Genomic DNA, 18,576 nt, shown 5'->3' on the forward strand with positions numbered 1-18,576 from the left:
TAGAGATCTGTAATGATCTCCAATGCCCTAGTTGGGTACGTTTTCATAGCTCCAATGATACAACACAAGCTAACCTTTGTATTGTATCGAGGGCTTTGACTTTTCGAATAAACACCAATCAAAATCGATTAATCTGTTAATCAGATCTGCCAGTGATGGTCAAGTGATCATAATGTAATTTAAAATTCGATATCATTAAAAAAACACAAGGGTTTTACCTATCAAGTTTATTAAAATATCAAGAAATCTTGCATCAGACTTTGATGGAACTTTTTCCTAATATCATATATGCATTCAACAATCTACACAATTCGGTAACTTCTTATTACTAAATCATACAATATATACAAGACAATAAAGTTATATCGATACTAGAACATCGATGGAATACGTTTATGAAAACAGTGTTTTCAACATGAAATATGAATGCAATACATTGGCAAGAGAAATATCAATTTACGAAACAAAAAACTAATCACGAATCAGGTAGAGTAAAATAAAAATGAGTTTATGAATCAAGAGAGTGAAAAGCACCAAAAAGACACAGAATGAATAAAAGTACCTATTTTCTTGAAATATAGAAGGGTGTTTGAAGGAAAAGAGAACAGTAGGATTTGGAAACAGGCTTGAAAATAAAATACTAAAAAGTAAGATAATACACAGAGAAAAGTTGCAAGATAGCAGATCCTTGAAGATGGAAGGTATTGAAAACGAAAGTAAACAAAGTATCTTCAATTAAGAAGGAAGAATTATGGATATTGAGAGATTTTAAAACAGAAACGAAATGAAGAATTTAGAAAAATATTTGGAGATTAAGTACTAAGATTTCAGAGGTATGAGAATAAGAGAACTGAAGGAACATAAAGTTATATCTACATATGAAGATTTGAAATAAGTTATAAGAAACATTTTCAGTAGAATATGCTGAAGGTGAAGAAATGAGTTTTCTACATAGATGGAAATGCAAAGAAAACAGAGAGTTGAAAAAGAAACCAGACCTATATATAAAATTGAAGAAATGTGTTTGTATGTAGCAAATGTACAGTTTTCTAAATTTTCTAAAGTGAATAAACAGAAAAGTAAAATCAAGAAAGAGACAGAAAGAAAATAGAATCAAGCAATGAAGTAAAATTTACAAATGTCGGAAAAGTATGTAAAAAGCACAGTTCTAGATTATGTTCTTGCAGAAACGACACAAAAAGTAAAATAAAAAAAATTTCAATCACTTCCGTCATTATATTTCAATGTCTACTTCATCTTGATTTAGTAATATCCAAAACTGATATCGTGAAGTGGAGCAGCGCCACCTTCTGGGAGAGCGTAGTCCCTAGAAAGTTGGTCTAAGATTCCTCCGCTTCTACCACCAACAGAGCTTGGTACGGGCCTTGAAGGAGCTGCTACTGGAGCTGGTGGAGGTCCTGGTTGGTACCTGGGTGCTGGTCTAGAGGCAGGAACGTACTGTGAAGGTAAGGGAGCTGGTTGAGCATAGGTGACCTTGGGGGCTGACCTTACTGGAGGGTTGGAGTCGAAGTCAGGGAAGGAGAATTGGTTTGCGTTTGAAGCAGGTCTTGGAGCTGGTGCTGGGGCAAAGCTTCTCACGTTGGCTGGCCTCTGGGGTTGACCGAATTCCAAGTTGGTGGTTTGGACAGCTCCTAGAGCAAATAGAGATGATGTTATTATGAGACACAACATTTCTTGAGATGACTAGGCTACAATTTTTGGTAAGAAAAATTGACCTGGACTATATTTTGTGGGCCACCCTGAATATTGTTATGGCTATATCTTACCAGGAATTTGAGCCCTGGATGGTACTGGAGCAGCACTGTGTCTTTGTGGAGCAGGGGCAAACTGAGGAGCTTCGAAAGGTTCGTAGACTGGTTGGGGCCTAGGACGGGGCCTTGGGGCAGCCCTGATGGGTTGTTGCTCCTGTGGTTGGTAGTAGTTGTTCTGTTGGTAGTCTTGGTTGGGCAGACCGTTTCTGTCGGTGGTCTCGTCGACTAGGGTTGGTGGTGGTACAGTGATACCTTCACCAGCTGGTGCGAAACCGTACTTGGTGGCACCGTATTCGATGGTTCTGACTTTGCCAGTGTCGTCGACGTAGCCGTATTTGCCTTTGACCTCACCGTTGGGCAGTTTTGTTTCGATTTTGAAGCTTCCGTCGGCTGATTCGTAGCCATAGGTGTAGGAACCATCTTCATTGTGCCTGAAAACGATAGTGGTCAATTTGAAAATCTAATATTGCTTGGAAGTTATGTACTTAGGGAACTATTGAAATTGTTATTGAGAAATTAAGAAGATATTTATGAATACAAATTATTGATCCTGATACTGAGGGATGTCCACTGAAAAACTCATAATGCGTTTGGAAATGTTTAGTTCATTTTTACAGATATGAATTTTTTGAAATTTGATTCCTTGATTTATTATCTTCAAAATTCATGGATCGTATTTTTGGGATAGGTGGACGATAGCACAAAATTTCAATAGAATAAAATTTTTGAATTCCATTGACACCACTGTGAATCTCTGAATGAGATAAAATTTCATTCATTACAGCGAAAAAGGTTTTTGTATAATATATAAAATTGAGGGGTTGAAACTGAACCTTGGGGAACTCCATGAGATTTTTATATTACATCAGAAAGGTGATGAATTGTGTATTATATCTTGGGTATGTGTATGTTGCTTAGATTCTTACTTGTTGATTTGTTTCAAAATTGCTACAGGCATTGGCCTAGGAGCGTTGCTTTGTTGTGATGGTCCATTGTAACTTGGTCGGACACGATGTGGTGCTGGTCTTGGTTCGTCGTAGTCATAGTCTTGAGCAAATGTGACAGCTACAACAAGGGCAAGTACTGCCGCCTGTAAAAAAATCATTTGTTGAGTTTCAGAACTTTCTGATTTGGTGAAGGTATTAAGATATGTCCTTCCGATGTTTACACCACCGATCACCGAGATAACACAAAATTTAGTCTTTGTGAACGTAGGAATTCACATAGGAGTGGACATTGCCAGATCCACGGTTGAATTTGCAGTAGATCATATTTTATATGATATTGTAAACTTGTAATAGATACCTACACTTGCTCAAATGGCTTTGATCATGTTTTAATCTAGCTAGCCAGGCTTTTTTTTATTGTTGGCCTCAAAGGAAAATATTGATGAATACATTTATTTTAATTGAGGAACAGAAAGAGAAGCTATTCGATAATGAAAATGACATTTACAAGAATTGCATGAAATGATGACGATGGATTTGGATCACAGCTAGTATTTTATTCTCTATGTTAACAGCCTGTATCTGTGAATGGATAAGTGTTTTATTCAATGAGAGGAATCTATGGTGATATTTAATGTACCTACCTACACTCATCCTGTATATCAAAAAATAAAGATGTGGTGGAAGTGATACAATTTTTTCGAAATTTTGCATATTCTACTGTGTGTATTTGTCGAGGAAAAAATTGATCTGAAATTATTAGGAATATTTTCTCTTCAAAATTTTTCAGAGCTTTTGACACGATTGGATTCATTCTAAACGAGAAAGCATAGAACAGAATGCCATCTACCCACAGTTGGTTAACCACAACCATCTCGATGACAATTCATCCCAAACATGAATGACATTCACATCGGAATCGACAAAACGAGCAATGATGCAGAAAAAGTTTTACTCCACAGACCATTCAACCATAGTTCAGAACTTGATTACCAAATTCAACGCATTAGGCACTATTATAATCTGTTCCAGGCATCATAACGACCAGATCTATCACCCTTCGACTATTTAATCTGTCACCAGACGCAACAGGAAATGTTACTAGGACAATGCATATCTTTCAGCTCTCTTTCTCCCACAATCCACCTAAGCACATTATTACAATGCAGAGAAAAAACGTAAATGTGTACCAATTCTCCTTACGATAGCACTGATCCAGATAAGTTCAGGTTCTGCAGGTTATTAGGCAAGACGAACAGACAGACGAAAGTGAGACCACATCACATACAGAAACATTTGCGTTGGGCGTTCACCGCCTGCTTCGATATCCATCGAACTCTAATTGGGCCATTTTTATGAGAGAATTGTTGTATAACCGATTGTGAACGATTTTGGCGACGTTTAGGACTTTTTTTTCGGTGTCATTTGTAGGTTCGAAGGCCGAGGTTTCGTGTTTTTTTTCACGTTGATTTGTTTTAATTCGTTCCGATCGATGGAAAAGTAATTAAGAAGTGAATGTTGCTCATTGGGATTAGGAACTTTTTTTTAGAGTTTCTGGGTCGTGTTTTCTCTTGGATCTATTGATTTGCTCGATGAAACTTGTATTGGAATGGATGATGAATAACTTCACTTTTTTTGTAATTGTTTAAAGGAACAGGATATTCTAATTTGTCACAAATTTCGATACAAATATGATTTTTCAGTTCGATACAAATATTATTATATTTTTGACGTGCAGTTTTTCAACAAAAATGACAGAATAGTGGGTTTTCCAATAGTGACGATATAGCATTTTGACAACCAATTTTTATATTTTCCCACATAGATTTGTTGATTTTCAATTGCTCAGTTATGGCTTAGATCATCAGCATAAACTTTCGACTTAACATATCCCCGAAGAAAGAAATCACAAGATGTTAAATTACACGCCATGGGAGGATAATTAATTGAACTATTTCTTGATAAAATTTTATCAACAAATTTTGTTTCCGAAGAGTCGATTGTTAAGTTGACTATGTTGCAGGTGGCACCGTCTTTTTAGAACCACTTATCCTCCAGATTATTTTGAACAACAGCAGGAAATATAAATTTAATATCGTTCAGTATCATTCCCCATTGACTGCTACTCTTTAACCATTTTCTTCAAAAAAAGATGGACCAATCACTTAACCACCATGAATTGCACACCCCAACTTGACTCCATCTGGATTTTATGATGCCTCAACAGTGTCGTCTGGATTTTCATCATTTCAAATTCTATTTTCATTTTTCATTATTCATATTTTTTATACTTTATATTAGAATTATTTGAGATCATAAAATTTCATGTCCAATTCCTTCCTGACTAAATGCTTTCTCAACATTCTTCTCCTTCTTCTTCTTAATTTAAGCCTAAGGCTTGTATATTCCACTTAAGTCCTCGGTGGATGTAGATTCAAGACTTTAAATTCATTGAGAATTTGAAAACTTCCATTTCTCCTTCAAAAAACCAACCATATCCAATCAATTGGATCTACCAATATTGTAATAATTAGAGCCTGATGTAACCTTAAAATAATTCCGCATAATGCATAACGAAATTTGCACGTTAATTAATCATTCTTCCCTATTTCAGAACATGCAGAAGCTTCCTGTTCCTATAACCGAACCTTGAAGAACTCCAATCCCAATCGGCCAGATCAGAATAAAATGCTGGGTGAATTTGAGGAATTGAAATTGACCGTTTGCAGCAGTGACATTGAAATGAGCTTCTTGCACTGGGAGGGGTCCACAAAGGAACGAGAAATTATTAAATGAAAGACTCAAGGATTTCGACGAGCTTTTCCTATAAAGTGAGACCTATAACATTTTATATGGGTTTATACGTACAAGAAACAACGAACTGATCTTGATATTAATAAAAACTCATGAATAATGCATGCGGAATGAATTGTACCATTAAATGGGTGCTGCAAATGTGGTAGATATCGAATTATAAACGCCCATTTTGTTTTATCGATATATCACATTGGGATCAATTGTGAATGGAAATTTTTGCTTAGGCGTTTGAGGGTTATGGTTATTCGAACAGGATATCCGCAGTTTTGGAATAATTCGTATATATCATCAAAATTATCATGAAGTAGCGATAAATTTCAGTATTTTACACTTTAAAGTTAAAGAGTGAGAAAAAAAGACACTTTTGCGACTTCACACTTGAAAAAAGATCTGTTGAACAATTGAAAAACGAAAAAAAATTGTTTGGAAATATCGATATTGATTCATCTGAGATTTTTTCAAATTTCTTATTGATATATTTTAATTCACTTTTTTTGTTATTTTATTATTATTTTTTATTTTGTTTTTTTTTCTGAAACCGGTTGAAAGAATTACTTTGCACATGGAATTGACTAAAAAGTCAATTAAAACTGTTCGAAATCGAAATATTAAATTAACAAAATTCATACGTTGAATTCGAATTGAAATACGTTGAAATTGATGTGGCGAATGAATTTATGAATGAATCTCTATCTGATAGTTTGGGAGCGATGACAATTTGAATATTATCCATCTATAAATATGAAATTTCAAATTTGAATTCAATATGTACGTTAACTGGAGGTGACAATAAAATTTGATCTTCAAAAATCTTTATTTTAGTAAGAAAATATTAATTTGTTTTCTTTTCTATAGGAGTTACACCTTCTCTTGTTTAATTATTAGATTTAAGTTGATTGAGATTGTAGTCAAATTTTAAATTTGGTAAAGTTTTCGTTTGAAAATTTCTGAAATATTTTCAATAAAATCAGGGTCTTTATCAATTATTGTAACATTGTATTATTATCGTATAATTCATCAAGGGTGTGGAAACGGACAGTTTACAAAATTTGGAGAAGAATTCATAATCGAATCATTGATCAATTTTGAAAGCCACAACGATGCTACATACAATGATTTATAAAGAATAATTAATCCATACATTTACACTCTGCTTTCTTTCATGGGTTTCTAGGAGATTAAAATGATTATGATTTATTATCGTTGAGGCAGTGCACTTCGAAAACCATTTTGCATCGTCATCATAATATTTTTGACGTTTATTAAAAATGTAAATTGCTCTTATCCCAATCTAATATTAGCAAAACGTAATTCAAACTTTATTGATATTAATTATTTACTACAAATTTCATCCATTCAATTTTATCAATTACCAGTTCATTATAGAGGAATAGAAATTAGAAAATTGATCATTTGAAAAATTTCAAACGAACAATCAACAATAAATGATAATAATCTCATAAAAGAAAGAAAAAACAAGGAATAAAAATAAGTTTTTCAAAAAAATTAGGGTTTCTAAAAGTTCAAGTTATCCTAGTAGGTAATGATTATAAAATGAAATAAGTAATAAAATGTGGTAGTATCTCAGTTAAGGTTGAAAACTCAGCATCAATTGCACAAGATTCTGAATATTTTATAATTATATGGCACGAAATTTCGTGAAAAATTCCGAACAATATGTTTTATATGAATTGACAATCAATATGGACATGGCAGCCATTAAAAAGTTCAAAACAGCCTACATTTTCAATAATCTTCATAAAAAATCGAGCACAAAAAATTCCACGATAGAATCTTCCTAAGCGATCCCACCACGACCGAATAACGATAAGAAGAAGGCACCATAGAATCACTGCAGTCGAGCGCACAGACACGTATTTTCGGTCACCAGGTTTCGAGCGAAAAAAATTTTGGAGGTTAGGCGTCCTTGAGAGAGAATTTAATGTAGATTGGATGGATTTTACTCACGTATCTTGTGAAAGGCAACATGTCGGCGGTCCAGAGGCACAACACTGAAGTAGTGCGGGGGCAGGATTTTGCCTTTTATAACGTTATTTCTCAGCGGGACTGATAAAGAAGGGGGCAAGGTTCTTGTGGTGTTGCAGAGACGGGGGGCGCCGGTCCTCATGTCGATTTTGATGCGAAATCGCTAAATGCGAAATTATTTACATAATCCATTCGATCAACCTCTTTTTTCTGCGTTTATGAAACCATCCCTTGAGATTTTTCGGGTCTGGAAAATCGGTTCGTCTATGATCTCTTTAATATGGAGTGTATGGAAGCTTTAAGAAAATTTGTATTTCAGATTTAGGTACAAAATGGAAAATGAAAAAGCACAACGTAAAGGTTTCAGCGCTTATTCAAATTAGTATACATAGTATACACTGAATTTATTAAATTTCGCATGTAGATTTTTGACTCCAAATGTGAAGATTTTTCTAATAAGAATGATACAATTCAAATTGATTATGATGGCAACACTGTGTATTATTTCCTGAAATTATTAAATCACTTGTGTTCAGTAGGTTAAGCCATTTCACTATGGAAAGATACAGGCTTTAAGAACGTTCAGAAATTGTTAAATTGCTCCATCAAAATCAGTGCTCGTTTGTGAATACGATTTATTCATTGAATAAACTCACTATTCCTCGTATTGTAGACAAATTTGAAAAAGGTACCAAATACTTGATACTTTTGAATGTGATCACGAATAAAATATTTAGAAACGGTGAAAATTTCAAATTGAAAAATATTATTTTTTTCTTTATAATAACAAATTATATTTTCGAAAAAACTAAGTTCAAAATGAGTGTAGGCTTCTATAGCAATTTCTGGTGAAACGTTTTGAAGATGAGCATTTGTTTTGTGTAGCAGTTTATATCTTACACTCCGAAATTTCGTTATTATTTCGTGATGATACCGGTTGGCACATGTGATCAACAAAAAATTCCATATTTGTGGAACTGCATGAAATATTTTAAGCCCTGTCTCGTATTGTGTGTATTTCTAATAAGTTTTAAAAATTAAGAATGGTGAGTTCTCAATATATCTCATAATTTTTTCCATATATCATCCAAGATAACAGTAATTTTATATTTTGAACTCTTTTGAAGACCGGAAAATTATCTTTTTCGGAATAAATTATTAAAAATTAATATTTCGTTATATTATTTCCATAATGAATGAAATTTTAATAGATCCTTCATATGAAACTGTGAATAAGGATTCAAAACAGTCGAATATATATATTTTAATTGATATTAAATGAAACAGTACTGAAAAAAAAAACATTTTCATCTCTTGATAGACCATATATATGTTTACCTTTTTTACTGTCGTATCTTATACTGATTTTACATACATAATAACACATCTTACACGTAATAAATAATAACACACACATACTCTCTTTGATCTATGAAAAGTGTTATTAAAAACTGAGTTCGCACATACGAAGTTTTCTTCGTTTTCAATTTTTCAAGAGATCAGCTCCGTGAGTCAAAAACCAATTGTAAAATATTACCTCGGATATCTTGACTAAGAAGCATAAGATTCTTCCATTGACATTTTGCTAATTTTCTTTATACCTACTTTTATCGAACTATCCAAATCTACCGACATGAATACTTTTTTTGATGTAGTACACTTAGGTTCGAATCCAAAGTGATCCGTAATTCTTTTAAAATCTTGTGGACAGTTTTTTTGATGATTTCAGATATTCTGAGATGAAAAAATGCAGTGTACACACGATAAACCCTACTAAAATATGGTAAATAAACTTTTGTGGCTATACCACCAGAGGTGTACGTCGTAGTTGATCCTCCTCATATTCTACGCCACTGGCGGAATTGCAATTTCATTAGAAGGTACAAATGAAAAGTCGTTAACTAGATAATTATATTAGCCATTTTTTTCTTCAACATTTTATTGATCACTGGAGTCAACAAAGATTCATCAAATGGTTCAGATTGACTTCTAATTTTCTATAATGAATTTGTGATCTGCCGAAAATTATCCCTTGAACTGTTTGGATGTGTAGACCTGTGTGTCCAAGTAGGTTTAATGAGGTTTAAACAGAGGGATTTTATTTTCAATATATCGTCTAATTCTTGTTCGCAAGCAGCCATTGCTAATATTTCATTTTGTTTAGTATCTGCTTTTATTTTCTTCACTACTACTTCGAAGTTAGCTTCTGATCAGATCTATACCGAGATACTTGAGGTATATGTGGTATAGATACTCTGCTGATTATCACTGAAGGACATGCTTGAGAGTGAATATTATCTGACAAGAATTTGTTGTAGTGACTTTAGTTTTACATTTGTTTTTACACTGTTTCAGGTTCGGATAGGGCTCTGTATATGTGTGTATAGGCTCTGTATATTATCCGATGTTTTCGTGGTTGATATGACTGGATATAATCACAGTATGTATCATTCGATAAGAGTTAATGTGAACGAAGTATATATTGGAAATAGTATCGGCCCGAGAACATTACCTTGTGGGACACCAGCGTTTATTTCGAATTTACTCGATGTTTACGTATTTAGTTAGGTTTGGAATGTTTTTTCGCAGGGATATTATTCGAAAATATGAAAGAATGATGGGGGTGGATATTTTTTGATCTTGAAAAGGCCTGAGAAGACACTGTTACAATTTGCTACGGCACTTTTGATTTCTTGAACGATGCGATGAGAAAATTTTAAAGATGAAATATTTACAATTACTTATGACTTATGAGGAAATAATAAACACGAGTGTTAAATTTGCAGTTTATTATTTTTATTTTCAGGGGGGCCAAACCGAACCAAGCTACCTAGAACTTCTGACTTGCACCATCTGCTACACATACATGAACAATTACGTGAAGCTATGCATCCTGGGACACAGTGTATGCAATGACTGTTGCATCAATATGAAAACATGCCCTTACTGCAGATCGCCTTTCAGCAAGACGAGAAACAGGAACCTTGAACAGCTGCTGTCAGCATTCCCGCCACAAAATCCTTCCAGCAGTGAGCTGATCAAAAATGAAAATTTGAAGTGCCCAAAATGCAGAACGTTGATGGATGATCGAATTGTTTTATGCGGAGGTGGCCATAGCATCTGCATAAAGTGTGTGAGGGGCCTGCATCAGTGTGTCCTTTGCCCTAAGCTTATCTGCTACCGCAGAAACTTCTTATTGGAGAGGCTGATTGAAAAGTTGAAGGCTCCAAGAAATCCAAACGGTCTTGCCCAATTGCAGGTAAAATGTTCGTCTCTTTCTTACATCTATCCTTGTTGCGTACAATTGATGAGTGACAACTTATTCTATCACGTCATGTCAGACAGCACTCATAAACGTATTCACATCCATTACAATCAATTTAAAAGGCTGATTCTGCGGCGTTTTGGAGACATGACATACGCTTTTCTAAAGCCACTTGGCTACAAACACTTGTTATTCATACGTATGTTGTTCCTTGATTCCACTATGGGAACGTTGTTTGTTGAGATTGCCGATTTGTCGGATGCTGGTCCTTTTGAAGTAACTTTTAGATCACAAGCTAGAACAGAGAGAATACAAAGTCGGGAGAATATAGTACATTGCAAGCTCCATCACGATTTAGTACTGAATTATATAAGACCTCAGAGTATATTGTTTTCTGTATACATGAAGATCAAACTATTGGATGAATATAGTGACGATGGTACTCTTGTGGAAGAATCTACTTGATCTGAATTTTTTCGTTGAACTTGTCCTGGAAATGTATGACCTAATATTTCTGTTGATATATGTACATAGAAGACGATTTTTTTATATAAAAAATAAATTTTCTTGATTTCAAGGAACTTATTCCAAAATGTTTGTAGTTTTATTCTCGTAATAAATGTGTTTTTACTTGACTTGTCTGTTATTCGTTAATTATCACTTGGATACAGTTATTTCAAAAACGTCTCATTATGCGTATTTTAGTTGAACTTGAGTAATGAATACAAATCTGATATTTTTAGTGATTAATTTCAACGAACTCCCCTAAATTTTCTTAGTTTGTGTTCTTTCCATATCAATAATTAATCAAATCACTTAGTTTCTCTAATTCTGTGGTTATTCCGTTCATTCTTCCACATCTTGTAGAACAAAATCGTGCGAGAATATATCAGAAACGCACAGTTTTCATGGTTATATTTTATTATTCTATGTTGGACTCCGATCTTTCCGCCACGGCTTTAACTGTCAATTCATCAATTTGCCTTAAAGAAATCAGTTCTGCCAACCAACATTTTTCAATGCAAAAATCACTAGATTATATTTATGGAAATATTTCATTAATTTCAATGAAAATGCAATGAATTAGAGAAAATAATGTATAATACTCGTACAGAAGGCTCATTCTACCACTCGTTCATTCCAAAACTCGCCACTTCGTGGCTCGTTTTTGAATTTTGAACTCGTGGAAGAATATCAATGCCTTCTGCACTTGTATTATAAATAACTATTCTAGTATAACTAGAAAATATTAGGCACATAATTAGGCTCCACTTTGACCTAAATATTCCGCAAATAGCCTTAGTCATAATAAATTCAACATTATTCGAAATAAATTCATTCATTGTAGGGTGAACAATAAAATTTTAATTGATTTTCATATCTACCCTTTTATTCGTGAGATATTCATTTGCACACATTTAAAGTTATTGTTACTCACTTGTATAGTCCTTGATTATAAATCTTCAAGCTTCTACTACTAAGTACTAATTCAGTAATTTCAGGATTAATTTCAGGCACATATACTGAAATCCCTTGAGATGCTTGTATGGTTCCTAGGTCTCTCCAGTTTGCTGAAATACACAATGTATATCCTATGAGGATAATTCAAATAGAAGAAAAAATTCAAAATATTGTATGTATCATAGTATTTATAGTATAATTTGTATTTTTTATTACAAAAAAAATTAATAATTCGCGAAAATCCCATTTCAATTTCTATATGCGCTATATATAAATTGTGTGAAAAATTGACATTAAAAATTAGCAGAAAACTAGCAAAAAAAATTCAAAATTCGAAAACTGCTGAAAAGTGACATATTTATTTTTTAATTAATTATTGTGCGTTATATTCATATATATGTTTTTTCGTATTTATGTGTGTTATATTATAATTTTTACAATTGTAATTCCGATTCTATATTTTGTAATTTCATATATTTCTTCATCAAGAGAATCAATGTCAATGTAAAATGTTTATTGAAAAACAAGACTGTACTCGTATTTTAGAAATAAAAGACATGTCAAGACTGTGTTTCTCGTTCATTTACACAGGAAGGCTTATCTACTAAAAATCGAATTCAGGTTTGATTCCAAACTAGTATTGTATAATGTATATTCGAAATTTTGCTCCAAGCAAAACATAAATTCAATACACAATTCAATTAGAATGTGTATAAAATCTCGCTGATTTTTTCAGTATTTCGATCACCTCATATTTATTCAGTGGATAATTCAATTACTCAATATTTCCAATAATTTTGTCTTCCTGAATTCAAATGGTGAATATAGTGGCTTTCTTTTATTCGTTATGAATACAAGGAACATTAAATGAATTTTTATGAGGGTTATGTGACTTCAATTGAAGAGATAATCATTTTATACCAGATATTTCAATTCTCAAATCATTTTTTTGGTGGAAGTTTTGGTTAATGGTTTTTTAACTTACATAGCTATCTATCAATAGAACACATCTTCTGATTTTTCTTCATAGATTCTGATTTTAAAATAAAAACATTGTGTTTTTCAACGGAATATCTGCAGAGGAGAATTATCAGATATCTTATGGCAATTATTGTAAAATTTTCAAACTCAGGAATAATTATACTTTTAGTAATGCAGTTTCATACGAGTTGTTATTCAACAAATCACCAATATCACATTCGATAAAAAAGAATGCACTACTACTTACTAGTGCATTCAGTTTTCAAACTTTTAACTCTTCAATTAGTTTCTTTCGAATTTTGAGGTTCTATGGCCATATGAATAGCGAGATACAATTTGTCCATGAATTCAAAAACAAATTTTTCTTGTAATTTATTTTTCAACAATTTCAAAGATTCATCATTTGAAATGAGAAACGAAAAACGGGGTTACCATCTTGATAATTCTCACCTTCAAAAGGATCTCAAGCAAGTGACCTTTATCTTAATTTATAGCAGTGGACCCCTGGACAATTATAACTTTCTGGTTCTCAACAAAGATCTGCTTGAGTACGAGTGTTCTTCAAAAATAGATCAATCCTCTTCAAAAGACCAAACATTCCAATTTAATCCAAGTCATTGGCATGATTTAATCAAGTGTAAGCATAATGGTATTCACCACTGATTTTCATAAGAAGAATTGTTAATGTAAATGCAAGAAGTGGACCGCAACATACCATAACTCGAAGAGAAATGCCAAAGAATGTTCTTCAAGGTCTTTTCCTACTCCACCTTTTCGAAGCAATGATATATTACGTTACAAAATACCGAACCAAATCCATTAATTTTAATATTTTAATGGAACTTTTTAGTCTTAATTATTTGGCAGTGCTTTCTTTGGGAATTCAAGATCCTTTCTTTGCAATATCCTTAATTCGAGCACAAAAGGTGAAAGGAATTCTTAAATAATGACACAAGTGTTTTAATATTCTTAATGACGTAGTCTGTTGGTTTTTTCTTATTTTTCAACATTGTCAGCAGTTGTAGAAGGACAAGGTCGATAGGAAACAACCATACCAGTTTCTTCGCTTTATTTTCATTTGAAATTCATTATATTATATACATTATAAAATAATCATCTTAACAAAGACTAGCTTCAGTTGATTTGACATGGCATTTTGAGGTGAAAAAATCGATTAGATTAACAAGAACTAAAAACGAATAGTTATTTTCATAGTAGGTACTAGATATTCATAGACTCATAGACTTTGTTTCTAACATAATAACCTTGAAATAAGGGGTAAAATGTTCATTGGTATTAACATATTCATCAGATCGAAAAACAGTCATCATAAAAAGGTTAGCAATAATTTCGCTGTAAACTTTGTTGCAAAAGAATTATTATATTCATGATGCAACTTTCTTTAAAGAATATTTCATATTGGCTATATGAATCTAAAGTTATGTACTCATTCATAAGAAGCGGTATTCATATTGCAACCCACATCAACCTATAATTCGAATAGAGTATTAAGAAATGCATCTAATGTTATGCTCCAAAAAAATTCTCGTAATGACTTGCGGGTTGACCTGAACCACAATTCAATAAGTTTTATTACACCTTTGCATGAATTACCTAATGTCCTAAAAAACGCTTGAACGATTGTCTCACACCAAAATGCCATTTCAAGGTTATTTCCTAGAGAGTGAGCAGAAACTTTATCTTCGATCAGACAAGGATCTGCTCCTGGTAGGACTTATATACATCAAAAGCATTCACTGTTACTCTTTGTACAAAATTACTACCATCAACTTATCGCCTATAGTTTACAGAGTAAGAACCAGTCCAGATGTCAACGTTGGAAGCTGGATGACCTTGGAATTGATGCGCCCAGTTCTGCTGATTCCAAGCTGGTTGTGGTTGAGGGTTGTAATAAGGTTGAGGTCTGTAGGTAGGCTGAGGTGCTGGGGGTTGATAGTACTGGGGTCTGGGTTGCTGGTACTGTGGTTGGTACTGAGGTGTTGGTTTGGGTTGATCCCAGTTGAAGTTGAAGTCAAACTGAGATTGAGGTTGTGGTTGAGGTCTGAACTGTGGTTGAGGTTGTGGTTGTTGCTGTGGTTGTGGTCTATAAATGGACTGTGGTTGTTGATACTGGTTCCTTGACCTATAACCATCCTCATTCTGGTAGTAAACGCTTGGGTCTTCCCTGTATTGACCATCGTCGATCTCATTTGGTGCCAAAGGTCTTGAAGCACTTGGGTTCTGCTTCAATGTTGGTGGTGGTACTTGAATATCGTTACCATTGGGTTCAAAACCTCTTTTACTGGCTCCGTATTCTACTTCACGAAGTTTACCAGTGTCGTCAACGTATCCATATTTTCCATAAACCTCACCATCTGGGTATTTAGTTTCTATTTTGAAGGTACCATCTGCAGCCTCGTAGCCATAGCTGTAAGATCCATCTTCGTTGTGTTTGTTAATCTGTTTCAAAATTGGAACTGGGGTGGTGTATTGGTTCTTCTGAGATGCTGCTACTGCAAACGATGTTGCTAGTAGAACTATCTGCAATAAGATGTATGACTTTAGTAAGTTATTGAAGATATGAATTCAATATTAGAGTAATTTTCATTTTCTGAAGCTTTTATACTGATTGGGTAAGATGGTAAAGTTTTCGAAGTATTCCTAGCAGAGAAGTTATGAATGGAAATTGAGATAAGACTATTAAAACTTGATAACAATATCTTATCAGAGCAGAATGCTAAGCATACTGAAATCAAATACTTCCTCCAACGTGATTGAACTGTTAATAACCAATAATTAGACAGACCCTCATTGTAATTCATACAGGTAGCACTTTCTAATACTTTTTCCAATCAATTCAAGTTCACTTACGGTTAACATTGTGACACCACTTCGATATATTGATTTTTTCGTTCTGAAAATTCTGTACCTAACTGATTTTAATCAGCTTTGATTGAAACTTGAATATTATTGCGATATCGTCTGCATAAACTTCCAATTAAAGATAAATGAATGAATTATCGAAGGATATATTCAAATACGTTGAATTTTGGACCATTTATTACAGTTGGTTGAATTCTTGAAAGCCTAGATTTCAAATGTAATATACTGGGCGAAGAAAAAACTATCAATCATTCTGATCAACTATTGACATTCGACGATATTTAACGTGAATTTTCAGCAAAACAGATTTTTCCATTCAAAAAATTTTTCATAGAAATATTTTGCAAATCACAACAAAAATTTTGAATTTCATCAAATGAGACAAATTTTATGGATTCAGTAGATAGGTGTATCTACATATTTTTGATAAAAACACTGGCCTTACTTCTCGTTTAGTGTAGTTGTTTCTCTTTATTAGTTTTCAAAGGGTTTTTGTAGTTAAAAAAAAAATGATACTTATAAAATATCATAAATATTCTTACACCGGATGGATTGAAATTTGGAAGAGTTATTTGAAGGTGATAAGACGCTTATGCACCCCTATTGTATTGAATTAGGTTCAGTAGCGTCTCAATGAGCACCACTGTCAACAATATTGAGAAAAAAATTGCCACTGACCTTTTTCTTGTAGTTTTTATTTTTTAAGGAACTAAAAATTCAACTTCTTAGTTTCTTGAGTTTCCTTTCATTCAAGTGCGTTTTTGAGAAAAATAATTAAATTCACATCAAATCAATCTGAAAAACCGAAAGAAAAAATGAAGATTTTGATTTCATTATTTCAAATATCTGTACCAAATTTCAACCAAATTGGTTTAAGAATATTTTTCCTAAACGACCTAAGGAGTCACCCTCTGAAGTTTCGAATCGTGGTTAGGAAACACCCTGTATATTAGCACCTGATCATCGAAGAAATATTTTCTGTATTTACCTTTGTCTATTTTCACCTAAAATTTTGGAAATTACAGATAAATGATAGTGCCTAAAAAGATATTATTAAACAATAAAGAAGGTTGAATAATGAGTAGTTTACAAGGGTATTTTGAACGACCATATTTTAGATAGTAAAAAATATTATATCAAACGAATACCCAAAGTACAATATCAATGAAAATAAGGGTGATAACTTTGTTTATTTTTTTTTCCTTATAGAATAATAATTATATAGTTTGAGTTCCATCATTTGAAATATTCAAAGTAAAAGGTTGTTTTCTTTATTGATTCTCGTTCATGATAGTTGTAGCCGAAAAATTCAATATAGGTTGAATTATTACGAAGATTTTGAACATAATCACTCGAATCATAGTCTTCTACGTTTTAAAAAATATACAGGGTCACAACTCAACCACTTCCTTATTCTCAGCTAATATACCAGTGATTTTTTTTAGTAGCTGCAGTCTTAATCGGAAAATCACGAAAATCTACTTACGTAAAGCTTCATAACAGCGGTCACAATAACAGAGGTCGAATAAACAAAGAGGTGTAAACAAAACAGGCGTGCCTTCAGTTTTCCCAAGCTTATATAGAATAGGTCCCCACATTGAGCCATGCAAGGTTACCAAGGTAAGGGAATAGCTTTCTGCTGTGGGCACAGAGGCGTTCGAGACAATTCTTTGCGTGTTCTTCTGGTAATATGAGATGTGGTCGGTCTGTCTGATGCTCTTCAGGAGCTATGCGGAGATTGTTTTTAGATGAGAAGGTTACTGGTCATGAAAATGCTTTGGTCATGCCCAGGGATATCTCTGCACGAACATATTATTGATGCGTGAAATGCAAGAATTTCAACCTTTTCTATCGATTTGAATGATTATTTGCAATTATGTTGGAAGAAAATATGACATTTTCATTTTTTGAGTGTTTCCCATATTCATAGTTGAAATTTTCTGGATAAATTAGTGCTGCTTTCAAAATACAGGCTGTTCCTAATGGAGAAAAGAGAGATTACTTGAATAATTTTAAGAAAACAGGCACCATAAACATAAGCCCGCAACGCTTTGTTTTCGAGATACAGGGTGTTCCTTGTTCCTTCATTTTATCGAATATTTATGAATCATTATTACATATCAGGAAAATAAGTACCAAAGCTAATTAATTTATTCATAACAGCTTACTAACTGGATTTCTATAATAATTTGGATTTCCCTGAGGATTTCGAAAGAATTGATAAATTTTTTTCTCGAAATCGGTTGTAGATACGACGAAACCAGAAGAAACGAAAACGTGTAGTATTGAACCAAAGCTGCTTTTCATATTTTTCAAACTACTAGTGCTCCACAAAAAAAAAACTGAAGGAAAAAGGGGGATACTGTTCTAAAAAAATATCACACTGTAGATTTGCAATCAAAATAAGCATATCACTTGATGTAAACTATAAATTTGAAAAAGTATTTAACATTGCCAATAAATA

At 33.1% G+C, this 18,576-nt stretch overlaps 3 protein-coding genes and 1 long non-coding RNA gene across 6 annotated transcripts in view; 2 read left to right on the forward strand and 2 right to left on the reverse strand.

Annotated features, from left to right (window-relative positions):
- The window catches only part of LOC123675998, a 43,699-nt gene extending 38,237 nt beyond the window's left edge, over positions 1 to 5,462 (forward strand). The window contains exon 3 of the long non-coding RNA XR_006746839.1: positions 5,334 to 5,462. This is a non-coding gene — a long non-coding RNA (uncharacterized LOC123675998). The remainder of the gene's footprint in view (positions 1 to 5,333) is intronic.
- Positions 213 to 7,660, reverse strand: LOC123675996 (translation initiation factor IF-2-like). Its single transcript, XM_045611628.1, has 4 exons — positions 7,505 to 7,660; positions 2,699 to 2,862; positions 1,788 to 2,203; positions 213 to 1,652 (listed from the first exon to the last, which is right to left on the reverse strand). The coding sequence occupies exons 1-4, from the start codon at positions 7,523 to 7,525 to the stop codon at positions 1,264 to 1,266; spliced, it is 990 nt and encodes a 329-aa protein (XP_045467584.1). The 5' UTR covers positions 7,526 to 7,660; the 3' UTR covers positions 213 to 1,263.
- Positions 7,661 to 8,415: 755 nt separating this feature from the next.
- On the forward strand, positions 8,416 to 12,817 carry LOC123675997 (E3 ubiquitin-protein ligase Siah2-like). Of its 3 annotated transcripts, none has more exons than XM_045611630.1 (3): positions 8,416 to 8,568; positions 10,329 to 10,788; positions 12,302 to 12,817. In XM_045611630.1, exons 1-3 carry the CDS (start codon positions 8,566 to 8,568, stop codon positions 12,322 to 12,324), a joined length of 486 nt encoding a protein of 161 aa, XP_045467586.1. In that variant the 5' UTR covers positions 8,416 to 8,565; the 3' UTR covers positions 12,325 to 12,817. The 3 variants fall into 3 exon arrangements, with proteins under 3 accessions (XP_045467586.1, XP_045467587.1, XP_045467585.1); XM_045611631.1 differs by having other exon boundaries at positions 10,329 to 10,781; positions 12,290 to 12,817; XM_045611629.1 differs by having other exon boundaries at positions 10,329 to 10,781.
- Positions 12,818 to 14,283: 1,466 nt separating this feature from the next.
- Positions 14,284 to 17,799, reverse strand: LOC123675999 (activating signal cointegrator 1 complex subunit 2 homolog). Its single transcript, XM_045611632.1, has 2 exons — positions 17,599 to 17,799; positions 14,284 to 15,770 (listed from the first exon to the last, which is right to left on the reverse strand). The coding sequence occupies exons 1-2, from the start codon at positions 17,716 to 17,718 to the stop codon at positions 15,021 to 15,023; spliced, it is 870 nt and encodes a 289-aa protein (XP_045467588.1). The 5' UTR covers positions 17,719 to 17,799; the 3' UTR covers positions 14,284 to 15,020.
- Between the last annotated feature and the right edge of the window lie 777 nt (positions 17,800 to 18,576).

The sequence above is a fragment of the Harmonia axyridis genome, chromosome 3, assembly GCF_914767665.1.
Source record: "Harmonia axyridis chromosome 3, icHarAxyr1.1, whole genome shotgun sequence".
NCBI lineage: Eukaryota > Metazoa > Arthropoda > Insecta > Coleoptera > Coccinellidae > Harmonia > Harmonia axyridis.